The 26,072-nt window shown below is 41.7% G+C and overlaps 1 protein-coding gene across 1 annotated transcript in view; it reads left to right on the top strand.

Moving 5' to 3' along the window:
* Positions 1 to 26,072, top strand: part of LOC121184953 (collagen alpha-1(III) chain-like) — a 52,021-nt gene continuing 25,949 nt past the window's right edge. The window contains exons 1-11 of the mRNA XM_041042886.1: positions 1 to 163; positions 246 to 302; positions 498 to 587; positions 721 to 906; positions 1,171 to 1,250; positions 1,365 to 1,723; positions 14,931 to 15,089; positions 15,226 to 15,463; positions 15,887 to 15,994; positions 16,548 to 16,628; positions 24,278 to 24,700. Of these exons, the coding sequence (XP_040898820.1) occupies positions 1 to 163; positions 246 to 302; positions 498 to 587; positions 721 to 906; positions 1,171 to 1,250; positions 1,365 to 1,723; positions 14,931 to 15,089; positions 15,226 to 15,463; positions 15,887 to 15,994; positions 16,548 to 16,628; positions 24,278 to 24,700 (1,944 nt within the window). The remainder of the gene's footprint in view (positions 164 to 245; positions 303 to 497; positions 588 to 720; positions 907 to 1,170; positions 1,251 to 1,364; positions 1,724 to 14,930; positions 15,090 to 15,225; positions 15,464 to 15,886; positions 15,995 to 16,547; positions 16,629 to 24,277; positions 24,701 to 26,072) is intronic.

Below are 26,072 nucleotides of genomic sequence, written 5' to 3'. Positions count from 1 at the left end.
ATGAAGAGGACCTACACTCTACCACAGGCTTTTGACCTCATTTTGAGCCCTGTGGAGGAGAGATATGAGGAAGAACCTTCAGTAGAAGAGGAGGGAGTGTCAGAGGAAGAGAACATCACTGAAAATGATGAAGACTTTGCTCCAACTGATGAGGAGGAATCAAGTGATGAAGAAGAGCCTGCTGAAAATTAAGATATTTTCCAGTCCAAAGCTGGAAATGTTCTCTGGTCCTCCATTCCTCCAAGTGACCGACGGCGTATGTTGGATGCAGAGAGGGAAAGGATCCCCCAAGGGCCAACAAGGTATGCTGTTTCTCGTGCTGATAGCATAAAGTCTACATTTGAGTTCTTTATGCCAGAGGAAATTGAAAAGATAGTGCTGGAAATGACCAACAAGGACGGGTGTCGTGCATATGGTGACAGTTGGAAGAAGATGGATGAAACACATCTACAGCGATACCTAGGTCTTTTCATTCTTGCTGGTGTTTACCGGTCCAGTAAAGAGGCTACGTCCAGCCTATGGCATACGCAGTCTGGGAGGGCTTTCGGGCGACCATGCCACTGAAGACATTCCACATCATCTCAAGTGTAATTTGTTTTGATGATCATGACACCAGACCAGAGCGCCATGCCAGAGACAAAGTGGCTGCCATCTGAAAGGTATGGGATAAGTGGGCGTGTCGTCTGCAGCTCATGTACAATCCCGGCACTGATGTGACAGTGGATGAGCGCCTGGTCCCATTCAGAGGTCGATGCGGATTCAAGCAATATATGCAGAGTAAACCTGGCAAGTACGGCATCAAAATCTGGGTTGCCTGTGATGCCCAGACCAGCTACGCCTGGAACATGCAAATGTACACAGGCAAACCTGTGGACGGCCAGCCAGAGAAAAATCAGGGTTCTCGAGGTGACTTCGGAGACACGCCATCACATGCGATAATTTTTTCACATCCTATGCCCTTGGCCAGGAGCTGCTAAGGAGGAAGCTGGCCATGGTGGGAACCGTGAGGAAGAACAAACCAGAGCTTCCCCCTGCACTGCTGGCAACAAGAGGGAGGGCCAAATTCTCTTTCCAATTTTGTGTTCACTGACACACATGCTCTTGTCTCCTACTGCCCCAAAAAGAGAAAGAATATGCTTCTCATGAGCACTCTGCATCAGGACACTGCAGTTAGCACCACAGAGGACAAAAAGCACCAGATCATCCTTGATTATAACAAGAACAAAGGGGGAGTCAACAACCTTGACAAGGTATTGCACTTTTTTCATGTAATATTTATTCATTCAGGTCAATGCATTTCATTCTTGTGTAAGAAAATAAGAATTAATTTTTGACTGATTTGTTGTTTATTACTTTTGCTGCAGGTCACCAGCGTATACAGCTGTAAACGGATGACAGCCCATTGGCCCCTGACGGTATTCTACAACATGCTTGATGTGTCTGCATACAACTCCTTGGTGCTGTGGAGAGAGATGGACCCAAGCTGGAATCAGGGGAAATGCCACAAGAGGAGGCTGTTCCTTGAGGAACTCGGAAGAGAACTTGTGACACCTCTCATGAGACGACGCCAGGCACTGCCAGCGTCTGCCAGCTTGGTCATGGAAGTCCAGCAGGATGCATTGACCTCTGCAGCTTCTCCCCCTCACCCAACTGCTCCTCTGCACCAATCACCCAAAAGGAAGAGGTGCCAGTTCTGCATGAGTGACAACAAAACCAGCACCAGGTGCCAAAAATACAATGCATATATTTGCAAAAAGCATATCTTTGTAGCCTGCCACTCATGCAAATGAAGACTGACACACACACACACTGACTGTTGCATGGTGCAGATACCAGATAAGTGAACATGGATGAGGACACCAGCATCAGGAGTCTTATCTTACTGTTTGATCCTCATAAGCCTTTGAGACAGGTTGTGTGAAATTGATTAGGGCCATAAATATCCACAGTAAATCTTGTGGAATTTCCCTAGATTTAGTGACAAAATGACCAACCCACACTGCAGTGCCTTGGCCCCAATGCAAGGTGGGCAAAAACCTTCAAAAATATTATTTTTTTAATTAAGACAGAAAAAGGGGTAGCTCGCATAGCTCTAGGTTCCCCTTAGGTAATCCTTCGCTGAGGTGAAAGGTATATCACTTTACTGTACAAACACAGTGGGTCAGTGTGAGAGAGTGACAGTTTTGGCGGTGGGGGAAAAAAAATCCCCTTCTGTGTCCATATGTCTCCAGCAAGACTAACAGTCTACAGCCATCTTCTAACAAATCTGTAAGGCTGTACTTTGGCACAGTGGTGCTTTGAGCTATTTGCTAACATCAGCATACCAAAATGCTCACAATAACGTCAACACGTATAATGTTTACCATGTTCAACCGTTTAGCATGTTAGCATGCTAACATTTTCTCGCTGGCAATGGACAAGGAATGTAGTTAATTGGAATGTCATTAGTTTTGCAGGTATTTGGTAAATGTTGAGACATTTCACTCAATGTTTGTTAAAAAAAAATGTTAACCTCACGGTGACAGCAGAGGTAATATCAGAGGACTATCAAAGTCACTACGATTTATTTTCTGGGGAACTTGAATGTTTCTAGAAAATTTTATGGCAATCCATTCAATAGTTGTTGAGATATTTCAGTGTGGGCCACTGACAGACCCACACTACCATCCCTAGAGCCACGCTGGTGGTATGATCGGTCCATCCATTCATCCGTTTTCCACCGCTTACCCAGAGTTGGGTTGCTGTGGCAGCAGGTTAAGCAAGTAGTCCAGACATCTATCTCCCCAGCAGTGTTTTCCAGTTCCTTCTGTGGGACACCTGGGGTCTCTCCAGCATGTTCTGGGTCTACCCCGGGGCCCCCAAACAGTTGGACATGCCTAAATAACCTCCAGTGGGAGACACCCAGAAGGCATCCTGATCAGATGCCTCAACCACTTCATGCCTCAACCACCTTTTATTACAAAGGAGCAGTAGCTCTGCTCCATGCTCCTTCCAGATTTCTGAGCTTGCTTGTATTTGCTGTATCATTTCTCCAGTCACTATCCAAAGTTCATTACCATAGGTGAGAGTAGGAACGTAGATCAGCTGGTAAACTGAAAGCTTTAGCCTTTAGGCTCAGCTTCCTCTTCACCACAAAAGGTGAAGTAAAGTGGTGATGGTATGGTTAAAATTATGTTTTCCAAGCTGAAGTCATACTGTATCTTCGAATAGTCATTTATCTCCCAAATGAACTCAACACTTATGAGCTTATAAGAATCTAAATGATCTCTGCCTTGTCCTTTAATCAACCCAAAACATTTACTTTTACACTTTTCCATCAGCAGACAAAGTCTAAATACAAAGTCTATAATCATCTTCAGCAGCTCTCAAAATAAGAGGATATCCTGTCTTTGCTGTGGGGACACCTGTATATGTTCAACATGAATGATCTGTATTTAGTGATGTGCTTAGTTGCAGCTTTTAGAAACCTGAGCTGATAGCAGCAGGAGGGCTTTATGCTGCTTCCTTGCTTCCATGTCTCTGTGGCCTTGATCTTTGTGACTGATGGCTCTTCTGATGCTGGGCAGTGTCGGCCTCTGTGGATGTTTGGCTCTGAGCAGCTTGTATGCGGCAGGAGGTCCTGGCACCTCCAGGCCAACCAAAAGTCAAGCCCTGCCTGGAAAACACGTCTTAACACTCTGATCTACGATGACCTTGGTGATGAGACAGCATAAATTACTGCCATATAAATTAGTGTTGGTTGTCAGGAAAATGAAATGTGAAAAAGATTATCCTGGTTTGGTTTGATGGATTTTACTCAGCTGTCCCATTTACCTTTAAATTTACCTTTGTCCCATTTAAAGAAATGCTAAACCACCTACAAATACTCATTAACAAAGGTTTCATCAAGGTTGGATTACTAAGTGGGCAAAGCCAGCAACTGCCCTTAGACTCCAGATCTTAGGGGGCAACTGGGTCCTTCTTTTTTATGTAATCTTATAACCCTGTTTATAGGTGTTATTTAGAGTCTGTCCATATCAAGTGTCAAAATCTAGTTCTAAAACCTAAATAAATTAAATTTTTTTATAGTGCTTATAAAGTGCATATTCCACCCAATCACAAGAATATCTGTGTTGTGCATGTTGTGTTAGTCTGATTAATTAGTATATACTTTTGGTAACATGATGAGACAGACATTCATTTGGTAAAATGCAACATGCAAGAATGATATATTCTAAAATAATAGAGGCCTAAAAATAGATTTTAAACTCAGAGCCTGTACACATGATGTGGCCTATACATCAGTACAGGTGTAATGTGTTTTATGTGTTTAGTGCTGCATACAATATTAACAAACACAACTGGAATTGATTAAATTACCACAAACTAATTCCACAAGGTGAACCTGGAACTTTCAGGAGACTCCAGGGCAATTTCCTGTTTGGTAATCCAGCCTTGAATGTAATTAGCCAGAACCTGGAGGCTCCTGGAGCCTAACAGCAGTGTATTTTAACCTAACTTTGTCGTGTGCAAATAATTTTTAACAGAGAGCAACTGAGTATCAATTTTGGTCAAGAAAATTGCCAGTATGTTGGTTTGTGACTTATAGCCATCAGCTATCAGCCCTCATACTTCTCTCATACCAAAACCTAGGAGATACTGGTCTCAGATGTTATAAACAAAAGAATCTTTGGTTCCTTGTAAGACGTTTTGATGAGCAGCTACCAAGAGTGGTAACACTAAAATTCTCTTATTTCTTTAAAATATCACAAATGAACTGGAGTCTTAGTCTAAGCAGTGGAGGTCTCTTTTCTTGTTGGTCATGTCAGGATCAGTCAGAGTTTAAATGTGACACATTCCTTCCACACAGGAATGTGCTCCTTCCTACTGTAGGTTACCTGTGATCCTATCAGACAGTACAGACCCTGAACAGACTGACCCTGTCACTCACACTGACCCCAGCACTGCACTGTATACACTGTGCACCACTGCAGTCGCTCTGAGCTGTGAGCTGTGAGCTCTGGGAGTATTGAGGGCCTGTTTTAAAATGACAAAAATGAACCATTTTCATGCAGCAGTTGTTCCGTGCTGATCATTTCCAACTTTTCAGACGAGTAAATTCTTTCTGATGCACATCTAGTCAGAATCTCTGTTTCTTGTTGTGGTAGTGTGAGCCCAGAGGTTTGAGTGATGCATTGTTTTTATACATTTATATTTTTATGCACAAATGCTATGCAATTAAGAACTCAATGCAGACTGTTAGAGTATTTTTTGCATGTAATTGCCAGAGCAACACAGTATCATAATCCTGTCAGTCTTTAATTTGACATCAGAGGAACTATCTGAATATGTTTTCTCTGTATGCACATGTGGATTTACCTTCAAAAGCTGCCTAAACGACCAACAGTTTTGGAACAGCTCCTGAGGGACTGATTACAGGAATGTTGCTGACAGCTCTACAACAGAATATGCTCTTTCTGTGCTGAGCATCTGTCTCATGCCTGCTGCGAACACTGTACGTAGCCATATATTTAAAACAGTTCTGAGATAGCTGAAGACTGACACTATGGATTAAATGCACAAAGGTATATGTAGATTCCTAACTAAACCTCTGTATGTACAAAGGCAGAAAAGCCGTGTATCTGCATGGCTCTGGTTGTTAAGTTGTTAAGTGTGATAATGCCAGCAGCTTTAGACATTATGTGTAGCTATTACACACAACTGTGGCTAAATATCACAGACATACTATTAATTCATCACATCTGAAAACCTTTGTCTTTGAAATATAGTTTGTTAGGGTGTAAAATTAAACTGGGTATAAATTACATTTAAACTGAGCACACAAAAGTAATTAATCAATTTTAAATAAGATGGACCTTGGAATGATCTGATTTTCTGCTTTATTTAGTCATAAAATGTGATTTGATCTTCATCTAAATCATAAGTACAGACAAACAATACACTTAATTACTTAAGTAATTAGAGTCATTAAAACACACAAACAATTATAATCTCTTGTGTGTTTATTAAACACACAGATAAAATTTTCACGGTGCTGGTGGAAACAGTAAGTGAAATAGTAGCTGTGGACCTGAACCACATTCAGGAGGAATTCTGGACCAGTCTTCCTCACAGAGCTGCTTCAGCTCAGACAGATTCTTAGCAGGTTTGGTGTGTACGTCTCTCTGAGCTCATTCCACAGCAACAGTTAAGGTCCTGGTCTTCAGCTGGTGACAGTCACCCTTGGGCTGTCCAGGTCCAGAGGAAGCAAAACCCCAGATCATTATGCTCCCCCCCATTGTACCTCATTGTTTAGAGGATGTTTTCATGTTAGTATGCAGTGCTCTTTGTGGCTGGACCACAACAGTAAGGCCAGCCTCACAAACGTCTGTGACTGACTGAGTGATGAAGTTACACCAACTTAGTCCCTGCCTGTTCTGTCATCTGACAACAGAAACAGAAAAACATGTCAATGAGAGAAGCTTTATAGTGAATTCAGCTGCATTAACCCTGTAAAACCTGACATAAAAAAACAGTCAGAAAATTCAAATTATTTGGAACTGAGATGTTTATTAAAGCTTTTTGGTGATTATTATACTCCCATTATTATACTTTTTGCTCATGACAATGTTAACTTTAGATACAAAAACAAACATGCCCAATTTGCCCATAACATTCAGACAATATAGAGCATGTCAGGAAATTTTTCTCTTAGTTTTTTTTTTTTTTATATATATAACTTTCTGCAGCCTTTTTATTTCTTTTCGTGGTAGGCTGTGGAACCTGTGGGTTCACATTTCCCACAGGTTCAATGCCAACAAAAGAGGAAATCAGGTTCACTGCTTTGTTGTCATACCATCTTACAGTGTCAAGATTCACTCTGATGGCAGAATACATGTATCAGGTCATATACAACAGGTTTTTACGGAAAGTATTGATCAGTTTGATGAAATAGAGGTCTCAGAAACCCTCGTATCAAATATGATACAAATGGCTTTATAGGGTTAAATGACTCTATATGTGAGCACAGAGAGTTAGACCCTCACTTCTAGGGAGAGTAGCCTCAGAACTACACTATCTCCATTTATAGACAGTTTGTCTGGACTGATGAACATTGAACTCTGAGATCACTTTGTAACCTTCTCAACATTCATGCAAATCAACAGTTCTTGACTCTGACTCTTCTGAGATCTTTCTTATAAGGCATGGTTCACATCAGCTGATGCTCCTTACGTAACTGACTCCTGACTCCAGTCTGTTTATGTTGATGTCATTAGTCCAAAGGTTCACATACCACACCATTGAGTGTTTGAATGATGTTATTTAGTATGGACAACAACAATACAATGGTTTGTGTGTTATCAGTAACAATAGATTGTGTTTTTTAAGTAAATAAATAAATGCAGATAATTTAAAAAGGGTCACTTACTTTTTCTTGCCACTGTGTCTGTGTCACAGTCTGGGTGCAGGGACTTTTAGGTTGCTCGGTTCAAAAGTAACCAGACACTGTAGTAACAGCAGAGACTGTAGTAACAGCAGAGACTGTACCTTTATTGTTGGTTTCTGTGGTGATTGGATATTAGATAGTTTGTGTGGTAAATATTTGAAATGTCAGAAGTGAGAATATGAATCAAATGAGTTTCTCCAGAGTGTCAGAATATCGGTCCTGTGTTTGGTGATCTGTTGCAAGCATCCTGCATCTGCTTATGGAAAGTGATTTAAAATGTTAAACAGATGAACATGAATAGAAAGTGCATGTGTTCCTTCATTATGTAACATAGGTTGTGTGGGTTAAGCCTAACACTGTAGAGGTGTAACATACTGCTCTCTCCTTCGTGTCTCAATATTATTCTTCTGGAAGGGGAAATGAGGAAATATTTTGGGGTCAGTTTCACTGAGGGCAGAGAATGTGGAGAATTTGAAAGTGTATGAATAAAGATCATTGATCTGAGTGAATACAGCAGTGAGGGCTGGACCATACACACAGTGCCAAACAATCCTATTAATGGAATCTTTCAATATCTTTGAGTTATTAATAATCAAATCTGCAAAATACTGACCATTTACAAAGCTGACAAAATGCACCAGGCTGTTGAAATTCCTGTTTGTAACTCTGATACTTCATGTTCTGCTCACAGAGTAAGTTTGTTAAACTCTGTAACTCTGATCCCTATCACAAATACCTTTACCTTAACAAAGATTCATGTGTACAAGATGTTTTCCTCCAGCACTGATGAGATGATATAGGATTATTAAACGTTGGAGTGATGTCGTCTCCCTGTGGCCCTACATTTATGTGGAGCCACAGTTAGAGGTGGATTAAAGCAGCAAAGGAGCTGCTTGTTGATGCATGTCAGTGCATTGATTTTGTTTTGGGTTGTGAGTGATGCCAAAATGTGGTTGACCACAGAACGGTCCTGAATGAGGCAGAACAGCTGCAGCTGCTGTGCAGCTTTCATTATATGGCCAGTGGACAAGGTGTCTTCAGAACTGTACTGTCCTCTTAGTGGTACAAACAGAAGCCAGTCTAACATCAGACTTCAGTTGGATTCTGGCTGGAGACCTCTGCAGCATGTTGGACTCCTCTTTTGCTCCCATGCTTCGTCTCTGTATCTACTTTACGCTCCCACTAGCTAATAATAAAAATATCTTGAAAATAACGAGATGCATTTCATTCATACATGGAAACTTCTCACGCCAAACCCACTGATCTAATGCTGGCTCCTGATCACTGGCAGACAGGTTGTACTGAGCAGCTCCCAGCTACAAATATGAAACAGAGCACTTTGCTGGAATCCTCACCATGCTGCCGGACTGTAGATGAATCAAAGTTAAACAAAAGAGTAACACTGAGGACAGAAGGGTATCCCTCCATGTGTTCAGTCTGAACATCCTCCAACACAAGGGTTGTGTGCGTGCTGCAGTGTTGCTGTCTGGCAGCTCCAGACACACTGTAGCCATGAAGCTGTCAGTGTGTAAATGGGCTCCTGAGACTGAGTTAAGTCCAAACTTACCTCTTATCTTCTCTCAACACATGGAGTCAAGATGAAAGTCTCTCTGCTTTCACCTGCACACATCAAGTCAGTGTGTCTGTCTGTTTTCCATCTGTGTTCCTGTCTCCTTCTCTCACAGTGAGCAGTAACTGGACTTCTCAAACATTTTCATGACTCTGGCCCCTAAACTTGATCTCTTATTTATTTCATATAGTGCATCTGCTAACTGATTTGCTAACAAATTAAACAGTGGGTGTTCTTCCAGTACCAGTGGGTGGATGTATGATTATGCTGCATCTTTCTTAATTTCTTCAGATCCCATTCAAGTTTTATACGTAGTGTCTCCTCTTGTGAACCATGGACATTAGTTTACTGTGGTTAGTCACAGAAGGCAAACAGTATGGTATAACATACCAACAACCAGTACCTTCATATAAAAATGGATGCCTCCACAGCACTTCACTCAGCCTTATCCCACATGGACTTAACAGGCAGCTGTGTGGTAGACTGCAGCTCATGGTCCATAGTTCAAGCTTTTAGTGCATTCTCAGAGCCCAGTCATGTGTGACTGGCATCTCAGTGGTGGAGGAATTATGAGAAGGACAAAGAGTGAGTGACAGAGTGATGAAGTTACTGTATAAATCATTCTCTGGGGAAAAAAGACATGCATAGTCATGACATATCAGTGAAGACATTTTTTACTATGCTCCTTCGTCAGATGAGAATTGTATTCTGGTGTGTGATGACTGTTTCCTGAATCTGAAAATCTTCTTAATCTTAGTATTTGGTTTGTCCCCCTTTTGCTTTAATGACCGCACTCAAGCTGCGTGGACTCTGGAAGTTTGTGCTAAACCTGATGACCCATGTTATTCCAGTATGATTTTACAGTTTCTTGTAGTGCCACAGAATGTTTGGCTTTCTCTGTCGTAATGCGTGTCTCATAAATGTTCGGTGGGGCTGAGGTTAGAAGATTGTGGAAAGAAATGACAGTCAGGACTCCTGGTCTTCTTTGGTTTTCAGATGGTTCTTTCAAAGCTTTGAGGTGTGTTCAAGCTCATTGTCCTGCAGCAGTATGAATCCTTCTCCACAAAGATGCAAACCAGAGGGTGTAGCATGTCTCTGAAGGATGAAGTGGTGCTTCTTCTTGGTGAAAGGAACAACAGAGGGTCCAGATACCTGCCCCAGCTGTATGCCACACACCTGTCTATAAAAATGTAGCAGTGAGACTGCCTATTAGCAAAAACAGAGACTGTATCTCCCTGGTATTGGCTCATCACTGGTTACCAGTGAAATATGGAATTGATTTTAAGATTTTTAATTTTTAAAGTTTTAAAGCTCTGCTTTACAGAGCTACAGTGGCTTTGCAAAGCTATATTTAAACAGGGTAGTGCTTTTAGCTAAATGCTAATATCAGTATGTTAACATGGTCACAATGATAATGCTAACATGATAATATTCAGTATTTGCTATGTTCTTATTTTAGTGTATTGACATGCTTTTGTGTGTTAATCATAGACTGTATAAGACATGGACATAGCACCCGTGACATCACCCATTGTTTTCGGGGAGTCGGTTTTGTGACCAAACCAAGGAGGGAGTTGTAGGTTTCAGCAGTGAGGATCACTTCCGCGTTCAAAAAGCGGCAGTTCCTCGGCTGCCGCTGGGGGCTGGCTCCAGAAGTGAGCAATTCTCCATTGACCCCCATGTTAAAATAGCCAACTTTACAGCCTAAAAAAACATGTTTACAGCCTGGTGTATTTTTTGTTTTTGGTCTCTTTTGATAGTTTCCACCTCCGTGAACACTGTGAGGGGGGTGAATTTTTTTGTACCACAACCGTTTTAGTGTTATTTAGGCTTAATAAATTGGGGCGTGGATACATTCAGTGACAGCCCATAGACAGGCACTGACAGTTAGCTCGTTGCTAAAGCATCGGCTGGGCTAGGCTGCTACGTCCAGAGGCCTCCGGCTACCTCCATCGGGTGGACAGGGGCTGCAGTGTCCGTGTTTGTTTGCCAATGTTCGGATAGGTTTTTGTGACAGTATGGCTTGTTGTAGTGTAGACTGTACTTAATGACCGTCTAAGGAGTTTGTGTTGCAGTTTTTTCGGTAAGTAAATTTATCACTATTTTTACCTGGATGTTTGCGCTAATTAGCATGTATTAGCATATTTCGACGCTGGCTTATGACTTAATTGCCGATTTCTGGTCGCTTCTGATACAGATAGAGGACCGGAGCAGTCCGTTTATTGCGGGAATACTAGGCTACAATTTTATTTCGTCTTATTTTTCTGTTTAAAAAGTCCGACATTGCATGGACAGAGCAGCTCCATCAGTAAGCGGCTGCTGTAACTGTAAGTGGATAGTGGGTGGAGGCAGCGGTGAAAACCGGTAAATATTAAATATTAAACATTTTAATATATTATTATCATCATTATTTTTATCGTTTTCATTAATAATAATGTCAATAATAATAATAATAATAATAATATCGTTTTTAACTTTTTAATATATTTTATCAATATGAAATGATAATGATTCTTTCAGTTAAATAATAGGCTAGAAATAAATTTCCCCCCACAACTCCACCAAACCCTGCAGCTCCATCTAAAACCTCTCTATCTGAAACAGTCATGTTTAAAACACAGCAGCCACATTATGATCTCTGTTTTATGCTGTGTCGTGGTTACACGGGGTCGAGCTAGTCGGGTCGGACTCGGGGACTGTGGTGTGATGGATGTAGCTGCGTGTAGCTGCCGCTTAGCTTTTTAGCCTAGCTGATTAGCTGATTAGCTGATTAGCCTTAGGCTAGCTCTGTGGCTCCGAGCTAAGTGGCCGGGTTCTCGTCCGGCTGACCCGTAGAGTGACCGCCTCTTTGCCAAATATGGAAAGTACACTCCCACTAAAATCCAAGGTGGTGCAGCTCAAATGCCGGCAGAGAACCCGGCCACTTAGCTGGGAGCAACCAAGCTAGCCTAAGGCTAATCAGCTAGGCTAACAAGCTAAGCAGCAGTTACACGCAGCCACATCCACCACACGACAGTCCCCGAGTCCGACCCGAATAGCTCGATCCCGTGTAACCGTGACACACAGCATACAACAGAGATCATAATGTTGCTGCTGTGTTTTAAACATGACTGTTTTAGATAGAGAGGTTTTAGGTGGAGCTGCAGGGTTTGGTGGTGTTGTGAGGGGAAATTTATTTCTAGCCTGTTATTTAACTGTGAAACAATCATTATTATTTCATATTGATAAAATATATTAAAACGTTATATGTATAACATATATTAAAACATTATTATTAATGATAACATCAGAATAATGATAATAATAATATATTAAAATGTTTAATATTTAATATTTACCAGCTTCCACTGCTACCTCCACCCACTATCCACCTACAGTCACAGCAGCACACAAACGCCGCTTACTGACGGAGCTGCTCTGTCCATGCAATCTCGGACTTTTTAAACAGAAAAATGAGACGAAATAAAATTGTAGCCTAGTATTTCCGCAATAAACGGATTCTGAGAGCATGGACATTGTCATTACTCTCGCAGGTTTGGTCATAAACCAAGGCTCTGTTCCAGTCTGTCTCTCAGATGAAGATATATGTCACTGAAAAGGTGAAAACTTTGACCTGCTGGTAGAACTAGATGGTCAGCTGGATTCATTCTCTGAGGACCATGAATAAGCACATTTCATGACAGTCCATCAAATAGTTGATAAGATATTTTAGTTCAGGACTGAATTGGTGGACTGACAGACGATGCCATCCCTAGAACCACAACGTGGCTGTTTCTAAAAACCCGTACAGCATGTCAAAATACATATGTATAATGGTTTTCACAGGTACAGGTTTTAATAAGACTTAAAATGTGTCTTCTGTTCATTTGTATTTTGTGCAGATCAGCTGCTGCAGTGCAGTATGGGTAGTCCTTTTGGCATGAAGTTGTGGCCAGACCACATCTTACGGCAGGTGCTAAGAGTTCCAATTCTGGGGACTTTATTTAGCTGACATCAGAACAGTAATGCAAAGTACCACAAATTGATGTTATGAGCACAGTGCTCTTCTTCATGTTTAGACCTGTTAGGGACCAAACAGTCAAAGGACAAGAAGGCGCAGGTTTACTTTCCAAAAAGATGGGTTTGATTTCACCCAAAGAAACATGTCAAAAATCCAAGTGAATGAAAAGAAGCAACTAACTGCACCTTTGAAACAAGTCACCCAGACAGACCTTTATATTTATTTAAATAATTTTACATAACAAGACCTTGTCTCAACTAACTAACCTCATCAAATGAGACTGGAGGAGACATATATATATTTAATGACTGATCAGACTACTAAAGACAAGAAAGGGAAAACAACATACACAGTAACAAGAAGTCAATACAAAGAAACCCCCCCATGCTGATGCAACTCATGGTCTGGTCCATTTCTTGGGCCTCTGTATTTAACCAGGCTCTACCCTGTGCCACCTCTTTTGGCCAAACCAGGAAGGAGGAGTGACACGGCAGACAAGGTAACTCAGAGACAAAGAACTGAATTAATACAACTTATCTACAATGAACTTTGTAAACCTTATGTACACACCTCATTTACAAAACAGTGTAGTGTCAAAATGTAGAAATAAACACAATTTTAAACCAAAAAACTGTGGTTGTGTTTTATGTAACTTAATGACTGCAAAGAAAACTGTGGTACCTTGGTAATGATTTGGGTGTGGAACCATAAACCTGGATTTGTGTGGTGAGACTGGATGAATATTAGTATATTTCTATTTCAGCTGTGTGACTGTGGCAACCTTATTCTCTGCAGTTATTTTGACTAGTCGTTGTAGGAATAGCACAGGTTTAAGTCATCACATTAACAATGGTTATGTTCCATTCAAGTGTCCCGGTGGACCAGTATGAACAATACAAGGACTTTGAATCTTAAGCAGCTAAATGGAATTCAGCCATCATTCATTTCAGTATATATACCTGTACTTTTTCTGCTGTCACATAATAAGTTATCTTCTGTGAAAAAGGCCTTTTGGCAACTTTTAATCTCTAGTGGGCAAAAGAAGCAGAAATACTTTTTCTGGACTCCTGAAAAATCTATGTTTAACATTTGCTCGTCTTTAATCTGTAGTTTAGTTTCCACTAACTCTTGAAAATTCTTGGTCTTCAGCTTGTTGGAAGCTCAGCTCAGTTGGACACTTTCTAATTCACAGTACTGCTTTGGTTTTTCAACAGAGAAAGTGGATTTGTTGCAGCATTTGTCCCAGATTGTGGTCAGAGCCACCAACGTGTCCTTATCGATGGACAGTCAGAGGTGTCCAACTCTCCAGATTGGCCTTTATGCCAGTCTGATGATGACCACACAACAGGCCTTTGGACCAAGGTACTTTATGATTTCATCTTATCAGATGGAAGAATTTGTTTTTACATGTCTCACGTTACAGTGGCTTGAGTGTCTTTGGGTTTTTGACTGCTAGTTGGACAGAAGAAGCAATTTCAAGACATTGCTTTGGGATATTGGAAATTTCCTATGTTTTTTTAGATCAAACAGTTAATCGAATAATCAAGCAATGACCTGGCAGATTACTAAACATAAAAGTTGTAGCCTTAAAGGTGTTAACAGGTGTATCTCTAAACTGAGCCAGGCTAAGACAGGGTGAGCATGGCCTGATTCTAGCTTTGCATTCAACACTCACTCACGATACTGAACTACTTGTGGTTTTCAGAAAGAAAGAGAAAAAGCTTATTTCCTAAAATGTTGAGCTGTCCCTTTATGACATACAGTACACTCAGATTCACAGAGATCCCAGAATTATTGTTCAAAGCCACGAGTGTCTGTTGATTCAAGTCTTTTCAAATGATACTGTTGTTTTTTTTTGTTTTTATCTGTACAGAACATGTGCTTCTACATAGTGTGTGAGTGTACATGTCTTTCTGAGTGTGTCTTTCCCTCAGGTTTTCTGATGAGTTCAGTCTTCTGCTGGAGTTACGCAGCTCTCAGAAGGAGGAGAGCAGTGTGGTGACCCTGTTAAACTCCTATCATCACATCCACCTGCAGCTTCGCCTCGGCCCACGTTCACTCACCTTCATCTCCACCCAGCATAGAGAGTATGAGTACGTCAGACCTCCACTTTAACAATCCTCAGCTACACTATGATTAAAGACAGCATGTACACTCTGCACCAGAGAATATGGCTAAACAGCTGCTGCAGAACCTTGCTCAGCTACTTTCCATGTTCCCACATCTCAGTAACGACGGCCAAGCCCTCATCTGTCCTCCCTCAATCAAATATAGGTTCCCAGTGGAGTCTCTGTGTGATGGTCAGTGGCACCAGCTATCACTGAGTGTCTCCCCACTTTGGCTGGAGGTGTATGTGGACTGTTCTCTGGTGGAGAGGGTGAACTGGGCCTATCCTTGGCAGGGTATCTCCACTGATGGCCTGCTGATGATCGGAGGCAGCCTGGAGGACATGGAGACACCCTTTGAAGTGAGGAAATGTGCATCAGCTTAATGTAATGGCTGTGCTTGACCACATATTTCAGTGTTTGTTTGGTAGTAAATGATGGTTGTGTAGAAGAGGATGAATTGATTTCACGGACCTCCACTGCCACTTGGTGGCAGTAGAGGAAGCTTGATTGTATTATGTGCTTTCCTCGATTAATTTCTAATCATTACTTTAATGTCATTAAGGAAAACTGACAAATGGCGTGTTTTCTTTAAGTGATTTATATGTTGAAAGATTAAAGTCTTTCTGAAGGACATTTCAAACTTCAGTTAAAGTAGTGATACCACACTGTAGAAATACTTGATGACAAGTAAAAGTCCTGGGGGGTGTTACTGTTGGGGTTTCCCGCACCTGAGGTTTACCTGTGCTTCACCTATCACCATCTCTTCCCGTTGGTTTCCTCAGGGTGCTGTGAGACAAATGACATTTGTGATGGGGGATCCAGACGCTGCCAGAGACCACTGTACTCTCCATCAGCCTGTCTGCAACCAACCAGCCCCAAGTGCACTCTGGGTAAGTACTGAGCATTGAGTTTGTCCCTGGGATTCAAATGAGAGTTTTACTGTCCCAAATGTTTTCAGATTAGATTCAGATTGAAGATATGATGGAAACAGGTAGCCTAATAAAGGATACCATGGGTTGCATTATGGGAAATGCAAGATCTAGTGCTGAAGGAGTTTATTTTTAAATAGTCAGTTTGTTAAATTAAGTCACTTTAGGTTTGACCTTCAAGCAAAGTGGTTTGTTTCCAGCCTGTCTGACCATCTGATTGTGTGTTCATCGCTGTCAGACATTACATGAAAAATAAAAAGGTACTATGCTCTATGAGAGACACAGATGCAATAAAGTGGCCTTTGCTTTAACTGTGCAAGTTACAGTCAGCTGTAGCTTTTAGTTTGTTGTGCATTTTAAATCAGTCTAAGGGATCATCAGGCCTTTTTTTTTTCAGTTTGGGTCGGTGCTGTTTGAATTTGCTGGGATCTTTTGTTTGTCTTAAGAAGGCTGGTGCTCAAACACTGAGACCTTCATTCACAGCAATGCTTCCTCTCCCTCTTTGCTCATTTAGGACGTGGACTCCGGCACGGGGCCTCATGAGTCGTCTAACAGTGCAGAGGAGTCAGCAGATAAGGAGTCCATACATCTGGTGGTGAGTAGCTTGTGCACCGTTGACAAGCAGTTGATGAAATGGTTTAATGTTTTAATAACACTGATTTAGAGCAGAGTCTGGTTGCCCTGTCTGAGTAATGGCCCCCGTGGGGACAGTGGTGCTGTTTGCTCTCATTCTGTGCTTCCACAGTAGATCTCAGAAGTGAGAAGTGACATATAGAGGGAACAACAAATGAATGGCTTTAAGTGTGTTCTGGGAAGTTCATTATAACACAAGTAACACACGTCTTACTGGCTTGTAGTTTGTCCTTATGAAGCTCTGACTTTATATTTCCCAGTGGGAAAGGTCAATATTTCACTCGCAGCACGGAAACAGGGCCTGTATCAGCGCTCAGTACATCACAGCAGTGTGTCGTGTGTGTGTGTGTGTGTGTCCATGTGCAGTTTCTGAGGGATGTGTTGGCTCTGATAAACACCCCTTCAGGGAGGATTATGGTTTGGCCCCTGTGTTCATTCATTACCACTTCTTCTCGCTGCTTCCTCAGTGCTGCTACTATCCACCCTCAAACCATATTCGCCAACTTTCCATGCTTCGACAGAGGGTGTACTTTTCAGGGCGGTGGGACCCTGAAGGTTAGTGGTTCGGAGGATGGCTGTGTGGTTTGGGAAAATCCAAAGGAAAGTGGATGATTAAAGATCTGCTCGCGCCGATCTATTTTTTTGCCTTAACTACAATTTGTACTGGCTTTAAAACATCACTGTTCCATCTAAAGGAGAATGAATGGTGCTGAGAAATTGAAACTAGGTGTCTTTTAGGTGGTGGGCAATAGTCAACAAAATTTCAAACACAATTTTCATGATTTTTTTTTTTTTTTCCTCCATTTTGTTTCAGGTTATTGTTGACACTGTTGACTGCGGTTGGGTGTCATGATGATATGAGCTTCAAGGCTTCACAGGTTTTGTCATACTAATTATATTTATCTCTGTAGTTATATATATAGTTATTATGGTGGTTTATTGGTTTAAAGGTGTCATGTTGAGACTCTAATTGAAGTCCTGATGGGATGGACAAGGCTCAAAATCAGTGTTTAGAATGTCAGGTAAGCAAAATCTGCCCCTAACTTCTCCCTAAGTAATCATTATAATATAATTAGACCGAATAAATAAAAACAAATAAAAATACAATATAAAAATGAATAGAATTTAAACTTGTTTGCATGTGTATGTTGTACAAACAACAACAAAATGCATTGAATTGAACACAGAAGGTTTTTAGGTATAACTGTAGGCCCAAAGATTATCTGACAGTAACATGAACTGGACTGGACACTTTCAGCTGTTTGGCTGAAAATAAAAACTTCACTCCCAAAAGAACAGTTTTTTTTTTCTTCCACAAGTCAGGGGTGAACCTGGTTACCCCCACCTCCATAACCTTTCATTTCACTGGACTTCTTCAGTGTCAAACTTCTGCCTGTACCTGATCATGTCTCCTCCTCCACATAATCATTTTCTCATTCAGACATTCAGAAATGAGTTTCTCTCAGGTTTCATGTCCAGAAGACAGTATTTCTCTTTTAAATGTATGTCCAAGTCCAAATTTATGTGGAGGATGTTTGCACTTGATAGAGCAGGCAGCAACAGTCCTTGTCTTTCTGTTGCTTCTTGAACATTTGACTAGTCCACAGTTTATTTGTGAATTAGTGCCACAATCAAGTTTCACTTTGTTCAGTTCTTTGGTTTAAGAACAAATATCTGCAGAGCTAATTCCCATCAAATGAAACTGTTCTGTAGATCAGTATCTAATAATATGACACAGTGAAGCCTTATGTAGGCTCCAGTATTACCAACCACCTAAGTTTAGAAGCAGCCTTGTTTATATGCTTGTGTTTTACTGATTGCTCGCAGTTCAATCTGGGCAGACATTGCTTGGATGAACCCGACTGGTCCCACTTGGACCGGTCTAGAATTTCAGAGAATTTCAGGCTCGTGCTCTCAGATGATCAGTTGGGTTTCTGGCATGTCAGACATTTTGGTCAGTTGTCGTTGCATTTGGAGCTGTTCCAGGGTCCAGTTTGCCTCATGGCCTCTGTCAGAAGATCCACTGCAAACTGTGGCTCAAACTGTAGATTTCTGACTGCTGTAAACAGACAGATTATAATATCTTCCAGGTCTGGCTCCAATTTTTTTTTCTTTTCTCTTTACTTTCTGTTCATAGTGGAATATCACAAATGTAACCCTGCCTCTCTCTGTCTTTTTAGTCATCATTGTTGAGGAGACGGTGGTCTTGTTTGAATATACTTTATTTGAATCGTCACTGGACATAACTGACCATGTTGTGAGTGTGAACACATATGATGCAGGTTCTGGTCTCTCAGAAAAGCTGATGAAAACATGAAAATGAGTCATGTGAAGCAACACAACATATCTGCTTGTCACTGTGGCAGAGCGTGACTTTAAAGTGGGGCCTGTGCACTGTAACTGTACCATGTCCCAGAAGGCTGTGCTCTTTTTAGTTGGCAGGGTTATCCAGCATCTCAGACCTCAGATCGTATCCTGTAATTTGGTGAAACCAACTTCAAGTCAGTACAGAGTGTGTGAGAGACGAGAAACATTACACAACATTACTGGTGCTGATCTGAAGTAAGTAGCTGTTAAACTCAACTGTGTCTTTTTCACACCTGATATAAACCTTCACTGAGAAAACTCATCACCCTCTAACCTTTGTTGTAATAGAAACCACATGTCATATATACTGGACTGGTGTGGACAGAGTTATCATGTGTCTCTGCAGTGGTTAGACTGTGTATATTTGTGATGGGCTTTGTGTGAGGGTTTTCACTCTCTAACACAATATATACGATGAAAGCCTCACTGAAGAGACACACTGTTAATGTGAAGCCCTCACTCTGACTGCAGCTGATGTTTGTGACCCACAGTGTTTAAGCCCTCTGCCTGGATTTAGGCTGCTGTAGGTCTCCTCTGTAATTCTTCTATATAAATCAAATTACCCTCAGTGAGATTGTTGGCTGATTGTTGCTGTGGTTTCATTCTAGGAAGCCTCTTATTACATGAATGACGTCGGGAGGACCATTCATAATGACTGACAAGTGTAAGATGTGCAGAAGTCAGTCAAAGCCTGTTGTATTAACTTAAGATGTACATTTTCAGATTGTACATGGTGTGCTCTTTGTTTTTCCTAATATTTTATTCATGCGTTACAGTATACATATCCACTTTGATTTCTTTGTCTCTATATGCTTCCATAACATTATATTTCACATTTTTCAGTTTTTCTAATTAGCTCATTCTTATAATAGAGATTTCTGATGGTGTTCAGTTTAGTCACTCCCCCTTCCTGATACCCCCCCATTCCTTTTTGCCTGTGTTTCTTCCCCTTTTGATCCTGCGGTGGGTCATGGATGATTTCATTTTAACATTCGTGGACTGATGCCAGTGGGGAAAGATGTTTTAAAATTCCTCTGCTTCACGGAGATAACAGTATGTCTTAGGGCTTTGATGTGACAGCAGCAGTATCTTTCCTCTGTACAGGAGATAAGCATCCATCCTCCTCAGGGCTGAGTGAATAGCTTGGGGTGTGGTAGCATGCGGTGTGGTAGTGTGTGGTGTGTATGGCAGCAGAGTCCTGGGTGTGTCTCTCTGTTGGCTGTATGAGGGGAAAGGCTGCAGCTCCAGCTCTGACAGAACCAGTTGACTGCATATGGGCTCTGGACTCTGCTTGACTCGAGCACAGCTGCAGTGATTGAGGACATGCTGTAGACATGTGGATTATGTTAACTTTCATGCTGGGCTGCCTTTGGCTGCAGGACTCTCTCCACATGGGACTGATTGTGGATGGGCAGCAGACAGATGTGGTATGTACAGTAAAAGGATGTGAGTGGATGTCAGTGAGAACAGATCAGAAAGTGCAGGGTTGCAGGTTTGTGGTAGTATGAATGAATCAGAAAGGGACTTTCAGTGAACACACAACATGCATCCTGTGACACATGTTTGCCTGGTGTCATGTTCTGATCATTGGACTGATCATGTTTCAGATGGATCTAAGATGACTCTCTTGTTCTTGTCCATGTAGGAGCTAATTTAGCTTTTTGGTCATGGTTCTTAGTCCAGTCTTTATTTGTGGAGGCCTGTTTAAATCAGTCCATATGAACTGCGTTGCTCTCCACCAGCACATATGTGCAGTTGAAAGCCTTATTTTCTTTCTGATCATCGGACGATCTTCAGCAGCGTTCACAGCAAAGGAGTTGAAGAGATTATCCGTTGATCCATTAGATGCTGCTAACACTCCTTGACCTCAGCCTCCCTGCTGACCTCCCTCTGCACTGTGTAGACACATCTTCTTACACAACCCTTCTCCAGCAAAATCCTAGACATGGTGTTTCTCTTAAACCACCCTGCTCATTACGTATAGCTCCAGATAATGGAATGTGTTTGTCCAGCTGTGTGGTTCAGCAGAGGTCATTTCCTCACTGAGAGATATAGATGACTTGATTTATTAAAGCTCACACTCTTGTGAGCCAGGAGTTATAAACGTAAAGTTAAAGAGATAGACACATAACATATTCATTGGACATTTTCGGTGGCATTGCACTGTGGGATTGTTCTGTTTAGAGGAAGAACTGTCAGAATACATGGAACAGGACAAGCACAACACACAGGTGTTCTACATCAGAGTTTAACTGGTATATTTTTTTTTTTCCCCCCACCAGCACAAACAAACCAAACCAAACGGGCATACACACCAGAGTTTGTCTGAGGAATCCTAAAAGGTGCTTCAGTGTTTTTACTCCATTCATTTTCCATTAATCTTGAAAGAGAGCTGTTCAATTCTCCCTATATTCAGCATTAAACCTGCCCCAGAACACACTGGATGTCTGGTGCTCAGTGAACTCCTCTCGCTTCATGTTGGTGTTCATGTCAACAAGCAACGGTGAATGCAGCAGTTATGTGCAGCTCAGGAGCATGTGCCAAAGTTTTTGGTCATTCTGTATCCTCCATGTGCCATTTACTGATCTCTGATTCACAAAAATGGTCACTGATCACTGAAAACTGGGTCTGTAGTTGATTTGTCACTAAATGGAGAGAGTGCGTATATATATATATATATAGATATGTATGCGTATATAGACCATGCTTTGCTGTCTTAGCCCTGCTTGATTTAATTATATTCATTCATTCATTGAGTTTAATGCCGGGGGCCGTACCACCTACCTCACCTGTGCGTCACCGCTGCAGCTCACATGCGTGTCCACACGGCCAGTGTTGCTGCTATGCTGCTGCTACTGCCAGCCCTATCTTTCTGCACTGAGTTTGACTTTGATAATGGCCATCAATAATCATCATCATCTGTCATTGATGAGTGGTCTGAAAAGTTTCATTTACCTTCGTTCAGGGAAAGACAGAGAGCACACTGCAAAACTGCTGTGTTAAATAATTGACATAATATAATGAGCCTACACTGGGTTTCTGCTGACTATATAGCATACATGGAGCCTCCACTTTCTCCTTTAATAATGTACTATTCTTAATATGGGAAAAATTATTCTTTATACTTTTCATGCCTGTGTCATGTTCAGATAACGCCTGACCACTGAAATATCATGAAAGGTGTCAGTTGTATGTAATGTTGCTGGTATAAATATCACTATCAGATATTTTCCTTGTCTATTTTCACTGAAGTACCTGAAACATAGCAAGACTCGACATGCACGTCAGATTCGCATCTCACACAGACTGTGTGGAACGACATGCACAGGTTAGGTAAGCCTGAGAGATGAAATTCAGGGCCAAAAAAGCCCTTTACATTCAATGTTGAATGAGCTGAAAATATACACTTATCGAGGACTTTGTTAGGAACACCTGTACACCTGCTTATTCATGCAATTATCCAATCAGCTAATCATGTGGCAGCAGTTCAGTGCATAACATCCTGCACATACAGTTCAGGAGCTTCAGTTCTGATTTCAGTGACTTTGACTGTGATATGACTGCTGGTGTCAGACGGGCTGGTTTGTTTCTGAGTGTTTCTGAAACAGCTTCACCAAAACTGGACAGATGAAGACTGGACAAACGTAGCCTGCTCTGATGGATCTGGATTTCTGCTGAGGCTGCAGATGGTAGGGTCAGAGTTTGGAGTCAACAGCATGAATCCATGGACCCAACCTGCCTTGTGTCAACAGTCCAGGCTGCTGGTGGTGGTGGTGGTGGTGTGATGGTGTGGGGAAAGTTTTCTTGGTTCACTTTGGGCCTTAATACCAATCAGTCATGGTCTGAATGTCACAGTGTGTCTGAGTATTGTTGCTGACCATGTTCATCCCTTCATGGCCACAGTTCCCCATCTTCTAATGGCTACTTCCAGCAGGATAATGCTCCATGTCACAAAGATAAAGTCGTCTCAGACTGATTTCATGAACATGACAGTGAACTTTCAGAAGCTCCTCAGTCTCCAGACCTGAATCCAGTAGAACCCCTTTGGGACGTGGTAGAACAGGAGATTGGCAGTTTGAATGTGCAGCTGATAAATCTGCAGTGATGATGTGATGAATCATTTGATGAATCATGTGATGAATCATGTCAACATGGAGCAGAATCTCAGAGGAAAGTTTCTAACATCTTGTAGAATCAGTGACGTGAACAACTGAGGCTGTTTGAGAGCAGAGGGGGGAACTACCCAGTGTTTGTGTGGTGTTCCTAATAAAGTGTAGTGTAGGAGTGTTGGGTTAGGATTTCCTTTGTTTTTGATTCTCAGTTATTTCATACAGTGGTCCCTCTCTGCCAGAGATGATGATGAGCAGTGTGGGGAAGATTAGCTGGACAAATGGCCTCAGGTGCAGAGTTACCAAGTGTCTGCTGGCTGAGCGAGCTGCAGTAACAATGGCCGCTTGTCCAGGATAAAGGAGCATTGTGCACTGCTGAAAAAGGGGAATCTGTAATCTGTACTGTCTCTGTATTGTGCCTCTGCTTTATGCCATTCATCTGAGCATCACTATCTTCTCACATTTGTATCAGGTGGTCTTTGAAGTTTGTCAGCTCTAGACTTGTATTAGTGTCCTGCTTTGAAATTAATGATGCTGGCAGATTCTTGAGTTCTATGTGCCTTACTCTCTACACTATACTTCAAACTTTTGCTTTTAAACAGCAGCTAGCTGAGCATCCGTTTCTGTGTCAACATCATTTTTCCTCAGCTGACGTTGAATGTTTTAGTGTTGCGTGTTACCATCTTAACTAAGGCAGTTGCAGCTGAGGCTGAGAGGAATGTCATTAGTTTTTGCAGCAATTTGTTCATCCACCAAAGAACTGGACAAAGTGTTGACCTGATGATTGTGCGAGATGAAGTGCACAGATCACCAAGATCAATAGAATTCATCTGTCAGCAGGCTATGCATGATGATGTATGTTTCCCACTAATGAAGGAGGCTGGTAAGACAAGCGAGGAGCTAGTTTACTGTGCTGTGATTCAGTATTCACTGAGCAAGGCCACTGGCATTCTGAGTCTCTATGTTTGATTTTCTTGGCAGCAGTGACTCTCAGATAATGACTAGAGAGTGGTGTTTTCAACAACCTGCCTACTGCATCTGCTGCTCACACTACTGGTCTTTTGCCTCCTGTTTTCCAGAACTGGAGCTGTGAAACTGTGTGATTGCAGTTTCTTTTTCTGTGTCTCTTTTTCAGGATCATCTGTTGGAGAGAAAGCCTCTTGACTCCACTCATCAAGATGCTGCTGACCAAAGCCAAGGCTTTGATGAACCTCACATTGTGTTGGCAGCTAACGATAAAGACAGAAGAGTTCATGGGGCTGAATCCTCTCCAAGCAGACAAGCGTTAGATGAAAATATCATCCAGGAAAGTGCAGCGGACACAGACTTATATAGTGTAGTTAGCTTAACCTCATCTGATTCTTTAGTGAAGTACAGGAACAGCCATTACCCTCCTTTAAGAATCAGTGAGGCACGGCGGCATTCCAGTCTGCAGCATGAGGAGTCTTTGTCATCTGGACCCACCACTGGAACAGGAAAGATCATCTATGGATCTGACCAGAGAATCTACAGAATCCACGAAGGTCCCTCTGGCCCGGTCGGACCACAGGGAAGAAGAGTAAGCATTTCGTTAGAATGGAGTAAGACATGCCTTGGTCTAGGAATCCTCTTTGGAAGTAAGACACTTCATTGTTGATTTAAATTGAGTCGTCAGAGGGGTGTCTGATTAGAGTCTGAATTCTGTCTTCATGTGGTATTAAAAAACTGGAAATACAAGACATTAACTTAATGGATAAAGCTTGTTCTCGTTGTGAACAAAATCCAACCCATGAAAAGACCAAAACCAACCAATGTGTTAACTTCCCAAACTCTGTCACCGTCTCTCAGCCCCAAACACATTGGTTCCGACTGAAGACATAAATCTTTAGAAACCAGTCACATTTATATGCATATATATACGTATATACAGTAGATATTTCATTTTTAAAAAAGGTTAAATAATTCCTTGAAACAGCTGTCCACTGTAGTTTTCAGTAAACGTGACTCACACAAGAGGAAGGTTCTTTATTTGACACATGTTCAGAGTCACATGGACAGAGTAAAAACATGCAGTGAAATGAAAGGGAATGTATTAGAATATCAGAATAATATCATTAGTGACAAGTGTAGAGTTTGTCCTTGAAGGGTCTGTAGCAGAGATCCAGAGTCCTCTCTCGTCCAGAGTCCACAGTCACGATGAGGGCTGCATCCCAGTGTTTAACCTGGTAGCTAGTGAGGGCCTCCTGTAGCTCCAGCAGAACAGTGTTCGTGTCTGCTTGAGGTGGAATATTAACATCATTAATTTCCTTCCCTGGTTGAACACTGTGGGCCAGTAGGTCATGCAGAGCAGCCATTTCTCTGTGAGACAGGTGATATTACAGTCCCATGTGTCCCACCAGTAAGTGATCCTGCCCTAAGGTTGTCCAGCTTGTTCTCTGGGGACTGTATGTTGGGTAGCAGGATACTAGGCAGTGGTGGACAGTGTGTCCTTGTCCTCAGCTCGTTCCTGTTGGAGATTCATTTTCCTCCTGCGACCTGGAGTGAGTACATTATTTGTAATTGTTGTCAGCTCTCCACAAGATCTTGCTTTGCTGGATTGTTGGATTGGATGCAGAACTTGTAGAGAAACTGTGTGAGTATTGTTTTCTAGTGTTTGTGTCCGTTTGTCGTATGTGACAAGACACAGATCATTTGGAGCTAGCAAGCTGAGTGTAAGTTTAAACAGACAGAGTAAACATGGTGCTGACAGAGCAGGAGCAACATGTCACCCAGTTCAACGGTGTGGCTCAATGATGTGTTTTTAATGGATTTTGGACAACAATGGTGCTCTATGGCACAGAGGCATAAGATCTGTCAGGCTTTGCATACACACACACAACACTTGGTAGTATTATACACTCAGTGTTTGTTTGGAGAAAAGGAGGAGGAGAAAAATATAGAATATAATCAGA

The sequence above is a fragment of the Toxotes jaculatrix genome, chromosome 7 (genome assembly GCF_017976425.1).
Source record: "Toxotes jaculatrix isolate fToxJac2 chromosome 7, fToxJac2.pri, whole genome shotgun sequence".
In the NCBI taxonomy this organism is placed as follows: Eukaryota; Metazoa; Chordata; class Actinopteri; family Toxotidae; genus Toxotes; species Toxotes jaculatrix.
This window is presented reverse-complemented; position numbering and strand designations above follow the sequence as displayed.